The sequence below is a fragment of the Cebus imitator genome, unplaced genomic scaffold (genome assembly GCF_001604975.1).
Source record: "Cebus imitator isolate Cc_AM_T3 unplaced genomic scaffold, Cebus_imitator-1.0 Scaffold145, whole genome shotgun sequence".
Taxonomy (NCBI): Eukaryota; Metazoa; Chordata; class Mammalia; order Primates; family Cebidae; genus Cebus; species Cebus imitator.
In genome coordinates, this window is record NW_016107460.1 from 4670171 (window position 1) to 4677153 (window position 6983).

Consider the following 6983-nt stretch of genomic DNA (forward strand, 5'->3'; position numbering starts at 1 on the left):
GGGGGCTGGGGGCACCAGGCTGGGAGGGGCCTGAAGGCACCAGGCTGGGAGGGGGCTGGGGGCACCAGGCTGGGAGGGGGCTGAAGGCACCAGGCTGGGAGGGGCTGGGGGCACCAGGCTGGGAGGGGCTGGGGGCTGCTTGTCTGTGCCCTTCTAGATCAGGGTGCTCTGCTGGTGGTGTGAGAGCCTGGGAGAGCGGCAGACTCCCTGTTGGGAGTCCTGCAGGTGAGGCCTGGGGTGGTGGCTCTGGCTGTCCCAGACCTTGAGAAGCTGGGATTTCATGAGTCTGGGGGTCCCTCTGTGTCCACATCCCACAACACCGTGGGGGCTGCCTGTCAGGTGCCAGGCCAGGCTGGGCACTCACTCCTCCCAGACTGAGCTTGAACAGTGGCAATGACCATGGTCACTCCTATAAACCCAGGCTCCATGCCTGGGGCCCAAGAGTGAGGCCTGGGGACTGGGGAGTCCCAGAACCCCCAGGGGGATGCACCTGGGTGGCCTTTCCCTGCCCCCTCCCCCACCTCCATCGCCTGCTCCCTGCTGGGCAAGGCTGGGGTGTGTGGCCTGGAGCTGGCCAAGGTTCTGCCTCACCAGGGCCCCTGGGCAGGCCATGATGTCGAGGAGACCTGGGGCGCCACCCACCACTCACCTCCCTCCTGCACCCTCTGGCCCGGGCTGGAGGTGGCGTGGGCCTGGCACGCAGCGCAGTGGTCCCCATCCCGGAGGACGCAGAAGTGGCCTGGGCCGCAGCTGCACAGGGTGTTCTCTGTCCTGGAGCAGTTCCGGGTGGCGAGCAGGCCCATGGCTAGGGTCCAAGAAGGGGAGCTGAGAGCAGCCGCTGGGCTGGGAGGCTGTGTTGATGCCCCGTCCTGGACATGGTGTGCAGAGGCCGGGACTGCTGCCCGGGTCCCCTGCTGGGCTGCACCTCTGGCTCAACCAACGAGGTGCCTGGCATGGAGGACCTGAGGCCCGGAGGGGCACCAAGGGACAGCTGAGCTGTGTGTGGGATGAGGGCCTGTGGGACGATCCTGTGAGGGTCTCACTGATGGGAGCCAGGCCTTATGGAGAAGCCAGCCTTCTGCCCAGATGGCCAGGACATGGAGCTTCCACTGCTAGTCCTGGGGCAGGGTCCCTCAGGCAGGTCTTCGCCCTGTGTGCCCACCCTGGACACTCAGCCCTCAGACAGGCTTCCCATCTGTGCAAACCAGCCAGGTAGGGTGAGAGCCCCCTTCTTCAGGTGCTGCTGGAGGTGGGGTACCAGCCCCAGCCCTGGGACCCTCCTGAGGGCAGCCTCACCTGCACGCTGTACCCCCGGATTCTCAGCCCAATCAGACAGGTACTTTCACAAGAGGGGAGGGCACTGGACTGGGCATGCAGGTTGAGGTGTGAACCCCAAATCCCATGCATAAGCCTTCAAAGCACTCCAGCTGCTGTTCTGTTCACAGCTAGCCCAGCTGCTGGTGCCTCCCTGCAGGCCCAGGCCCTGCCGCAGTCGCAGGCCTGCCTGGCCTGGTGAGCACCTGCTGTGCTGAGCCTGGCTCGAGGCTCTGATGGGACAGAGCCACTGGCGGCATGGCTGGGCTCTGCGCTCCAACTCAAAGGCATGCCCCTGGGTCTGGTTCCCCTGTCTGCCTCCACCCAGGCGGGCACCAGCCTCCAGGTGGCCCCTCCCCCTGGGGTCATGTGGGAACCCAATTTCTGGAGGAGAAAGCGACAAGGAGCCCTGTGGGGAAGCAGCAGGTCCCAGCGCCCTCCAGAGAGCCCCAGCACTGGCCCAGTCCACTTTCCAGCTAGGGACACGGGCACAGGAGAGGTCTGGGCACCCACCCAGGGCACCGGAGGAGCCAAGGTTCAGGGCCAACGGTCAGGCGCTGAGCTCAGGACAGCCCACCTGACAAAGTGAGCGGTGGGGGCACGGCCCCCTTGTGATGAGGCAGAGGTGGGCGGAGGCTGGTGCTGGCCTGAAGGCGTCCCCTGCAGGGCGCACCCATGGAGGTGGGGGCAGGACCTGGCCTGGGGCAGCCGGGGCCTCCAGGGAGACTGTGGTCATGGCGAGAGGGTGCGTGTCATACAGGCTGCCGGAGCGGAGGCTGGGCCGGCTGTGTCGGCCTCTTACCTGGGTCACACATTTGGCACTTCAGGCACTTGCTCAGGCCATTGAGGTGGGCAATGTAGGTCCCTGGAGGGCAGGGTTCACACACTGTGCCCGTCAGCTCCCCGCAGACCTGCTTCACGCGGTAACCTGCCGCCCAGAGGGTGGGAACTTGGCGGGGCCGTGGGAGACCCCTGCGGGAGCCCACCCATCATGAATGCCCGTGCCCAGAGGCTGAGCCGGGGGACACCAGCTAAGGGGACTCAAATGGCCCATGAGCTGTTCCCTGAGGGACACAGCAGCCCCAGCTGCCTTCCATGAGCAGAGCTGCTCTGGGGAGAATCAGAAAGTTCTGGAAGCATGTGGGGCCTCCTGGGACACCTGGCCCAGCTCTGGTACGTCCCCCATGTCTCTGGTCAAGATGGCCCGGCCACGTCCTTCAGACCCACCCCTGTGTGGCGTGGCTGTGCGAGTCTCCCAGGGTGAGGCGCCCAAGCTGCTGCCCTGGGGCTCCCGCCCTCCCTGTGTGTGCAGCTGGGCCCGGGTTTCACCGCACCATGGCTGTGTGAGCAGAGAACACGGGGTGTCCAGGGCAGGGAGGGGCACAAGTGTCTGCCCTTGGCCCACAAACCAGCCCACCGGGGGCTGCGCTTACCTGGGCTGCACTTGGGGCAGCACTCGGTGCCCACCGGGTACTCGTCCTCTTTGCAGGAGGGCAGAGCTGGGGCGCAGCAGGGGGCTCCCAGGAAGGTGACATACAATACCTAAGGGTGCCAGAACAGGCGGTGGGAGATGTTTGGCTCCACCCTGAGCCTCCCCCTGTGCACTGGGAGGGTGGCAGTGTCTGGTAGAAGGGACAGCAGCGGGCCCCAGGCCAGGCTCAGGGAACAACCGTGTCCACCCCTGCAGCCTGGGGTCTGGTGAGGACCGCCCCTCCACCAGCCTTGATTCCCCTGCCTGGCAGTGTGGCACCCTGGGAACTGACACTTGGCCCTCTCCAGGGCCCCCAACCCCACACCTGGGAGCCCTGAGCCCTCTGACAGACCACCTGTCGGCCCCTGTGCTGGTCTAGGCTGGACCTGCTGACCCCTGTCAAGCCAGCAGGGCAGCCAGAGAGGGCCCCTGGGGCTCACAAGCCAGATAGTGGGTGACAGGCTGGCCAGGGCCACACTCGGGAGGCAGCTCTGCCGTGGCCTCGTTCCTGGGCTGGCTGATGGGTAGTCGGGGCCCCTGATGGGGGAAGCGGTTGGACAGGCAGGAGCGCCACACAGGCACGGAGGGTATTCCCACCCGGGCCCAGCCCCCTGCTGCACAAACACTGATCTTGTCACCTGTCACCAAGGTCAGCGCTGCTGGGGAGTTGGGTCATCTGCTCCAGGCCCGCCAAGAGACACCCAGCCCCCCAAAGTGCCCACATCCTGCCAAACAGGCTCCCCAGCTGCCCGTGGATGGAGCGTTGAGAGGGGGACACACAGGAGGAGGCCTGTGGGGGGGCTGTGGCTCTGCTTCTCTCCCCCTGTGCTGAGCCCAGTGCTGGCGGTCTGGGTCAGCTGGAGAGCCCGGGCAGCAGGGGACGGGCTGAACGAGGGACCCAGCCACAGCCAGGACGGGGGTGGCGGGGGCAGGGAAAGGAGCTCTCTGAGAGGCCCTGAGGTCAGCACCAATATCTGGGAACCGACGGGGAGGAGGCGTGGGGGCTCACCAGCCTTAAGAGATCGGCTTTGGGGGCTGGTCTCCAGGAAGGAGGCGCCATGTGCCTCGGCTCAGGCCAGCAGTCCAGGAACCCGGCCCGTGGGACGACCTCCAGCAGAGGAGCTCGGTGCCATTGCCGCGCCTAACAGCTCAAGAGAAAGAGAAAGAGAAAGAGAAACCACCGTGTGAGAGGCTGTGCCTCAATCCGAGACTCCGAGAGGCGGGAGCGCTTGGGGGGGTGTCTGGGAGGAGAGGGAGGCTCAGGCCTGCTGGGTGAGGCAGCGGGGGACAGGTGGGCCTGCGGGGGCAGGAGCTGTCCAGGCAGAGCCCAGGGAAGAGCAGGTATGGAGGAGGCGCCCATGGGAGCGGCAAGTGCCCCCCTGCACCGGTTCAGTCCCCTCTGGGTTTCCTGTAGACGGGGAGCCCCAAAAAGTGCATTCCCCACCTCACTCATACACGCAGGGACCCCGAGGTGCTGACTGACATTTTTGCCGAATAAAGGGGCCCTGTGGGTTTCCTGTTCCCATCTCAGCTCTGCCCAAGAGCCTAAACTTCCCTTCCGAATAAAAACCGCCATAGTGCTGTCTGGCCAGTTTCAGTCACATGCCCGCCAGCCCTTCGTCCCGTGACGTGACGGGAGGAGGGTGGGAAAGACCCAGAGCCCCCACCTGCCCCCTGGGAGGGGAGGGGGCAGCTCTTGCCCCCCCTGCAGAGATGCTGCGTGCACTACAAAGGCTGCCGGCCTTGCCAGGTCTCCCTGTGGACCCTGCCCTGACCAGGTCTCAGCCTCCCTGCGGCTGAGGTCCCGCTGGGCTTCCCTGCCCCGCAGAGCCTGGTGCTGGGGAGACCTCTGCACAGAGGCGGCCACAGCCCCAGGCCTCAAGGCAGGTACCAGCGAGTCCCTTGTGACTGCCTGCTCCCCGCACCGCATGGAGCCCTGTGACCCACGTGACGGCACCAGGGCTCCTGAGGCCCTTTCTGCTGCTGGGCGTGGTGCAGCCAATGGAGGCCCAGGTCCATCACGCGCCACCCGTGCTTGCCCAGGTACATCCCGTTTGCCCCGTCAGTGCCTGCTCCACACAGGAGCCGCCACCTCCAGCAAGCCCATCTGCCAGACACCTGGCCCAGGACTGCCCCGAGCCCCTCCTGGTCCTGACTTTGGCCCGGGGACCACCTTTCAGGGTCCAGCCCCAGCTTCAGGGGACTCAGTGGTGTCTGGTGGAAAGGAGCTTGGGAATGGCCCCCACTCTCATCTACAGGAGAGCTGGCAGGGTAGCCAGTCACAGGAAGCTGTGGCGGGAGCTGGGAGGTCCGCACCCCGACTAGAAAGTGCGTGGCCCGAAGGCTGGGGCCCTAGGGGTTCGTCCCAGGCTGCCTGATTGGGTGGCACTGGCCACAGCCAGCAAGGGGAGGGCCCCTTCACAGCCTAATTGCACTCCCTGGTGCCCTGGGGGAAGGCCTGGGCGCTGCAGAGGGACCAGGCAGGGTGTTGGTAGGCAGGCTGGGGTGGGTGGCACTGTGCTGCGGGGCCAAGCGTCCGAGTGCCAGAGGCAGGTGCACTGCTGGCTGCCATCCCGGTGGACGAGCCCAGCCCCGGCCCCAATGCTCGGCAGCAGGGTGGCGGACCAGGCTGTGGCCGGTAGAGGAGAAGCCCCGAGAGGCACCCAGGAGCACAGACTCCACCCCACGGCTGGAGCCTGGGAGAGGGGACCCTGTCTGCTGCTTCCAGGGTGCGCTCACACTCCTGGCCCTCAGTGCCCCTGCCAGATGCCCCCCACACGCAGAGAACCCCCCCAGCCCACAGAGCCACATGGCGCTCCAAGGCAGAAGGGGTCCCTTGTACCTTCCACCCCCGGACACCCTAGTGCTACTGTGGATACCCCAGCAGCTCCTGGGGGCCTTGGAGTGCATGGGGGCTCCCTCCCCAACTCCCCACAAATACCCAGCACTCAAGGGCATGCCTGAGGGCAGGAAAGCAGGAGTCCTGGACAGTCATAGCGTCTACACCTGCTGGTACAGGCTTCCGACCCCATCCCCTCAGACTCAGCCTCAAGAGATACCTCATGCACTCCATCCTGGGAAGGAGGGAAACTGAGGCATCGCAAGAAACAAGGCTGACATAGGCATCAGTGAGACTCGGCCCTCCTGCCTCTTCCTCAGTGCCCCTCCTACCCTGATTTCAGCCTCCCTGAGACTGAACGCCAAGGCCCCGAGCCTGGCACAGGGTCCCAGGTGCCCATGTTCTCACTTCTCTGTGGTCTGCACCCCTTCCCTGGAAGGCAGACTCCAGGGGCCCAGGGTATTGCCTCCCGGGCGGCAGGAAGAAAGGTCCTGGGCTCCTGACCTACCACTCAGCACCCCCGCTAAGTGCAGCAACTCCTTCATTCATTCAGCGCGGGCTCTCCTGGCACCAGCAGTGCCCAGGCCCCGTCCAGGGCAACAGGGTCATCAGGGAGGAAATGAGGGAGCCCAGGGAGGCCAGAGTCGGGGCCCTTCCCAGCCCCCAGCCGTCCCCACTGCCGAGGTTGCCTGCAGGGTATCACCCCCTCACCCCCAGGTACCCCAGAACCAGCAGGGAGAGGGAAGCAAGCGAGCCCCCAGCCCCATGCCTGCTCTCTCGGGAACTCCCCAGAACCAACACTCCCAGGTGGCCCAGGCCTCTCCTCCCTACACCAGGGACACGGGGCCCCTGTCGCAGCCAGGGCCTGAGCCCAGAGACCCAGGGATCCCACTGAGAGCCTCCTCTCCACACACTCAGGGCCAGAGGCCAGGCAGGGGATTTAGAGGGCATTCTGTGCACACCAGCCCCCAGGGCAGATGGGGAAACCAGGCTGAGATGGGTCAGTGTCACAGACATAAAACACAGACCCTCACCCCCAGGGTGGGCCTCCCCACACCACTCTGCAACAGCGCAGGAGCCCCAGGCCCCCGAGTCCAGCACCCATCACCCCACTGCCCTCTGTGAGGCCCTCCACCCAGCCTGACCTGGGTCTCCATGGAGCCCCACAGGGTCAACCCCATACCCCAACCTCCTGGCAGGACCGCCTCCATCTGTCCGAAAATCCCCAAAGATACTTCCCCTTTCTCTTGATGGGAACAGCTGGGCACGGAGGGTGAGAGAGGGGCTGTGGGCACCCGAGGGCCGGAGCCCCACCCTGGGGGATGGAGGGCAGGGTCCCGAGGCCCAGCTAAGGGCTCC

General features: G+C 65.9%; 1 protein-coding gene across 2 annotated transcripts in view; it reads right to left on the reverse strand.

Annotated features, from left to right (window-relative positions):
• TNFRSF14 (TNF receptor superfamily member 14) overlaps window positions 1–4868 on the reverse strand; it is an 8377-nt gene extending 3509 nt beyond the window's left edge. Inside the window, exons 1-5 of one of the 2 annotated variants that reach the window (XM_037743520.1) lie at window positions 4241–4868; window positions 3795–3926; window positions 2748–2856; window positions 2117–2242; window positions 650–805 (exon numbers count right to left, since the gene is read on the reverse strand). In XM_037743520.1, the coding sequence (XP_037599448.1) occupies window positions 650–805; window positions 2117–2242; window positions 2748–2856; window positions 3795–3926; window positions 4241–4270 (553 nt within the window). In that variant the 5' untranslated portion in view covers window positions 4271–4868. Of the gene's footprint in view, window positions 1–649; window positions 806–2116; window positions 2243–2747; window positions 2857–3794; window positions 3927–4229 lie in introns of both variants that reach the window. The other variant, XM_037743521.1, reaches the window with a different exon arrangement.
• Window positions 4869–6983: the final 2115 nt, after the last annotated feature.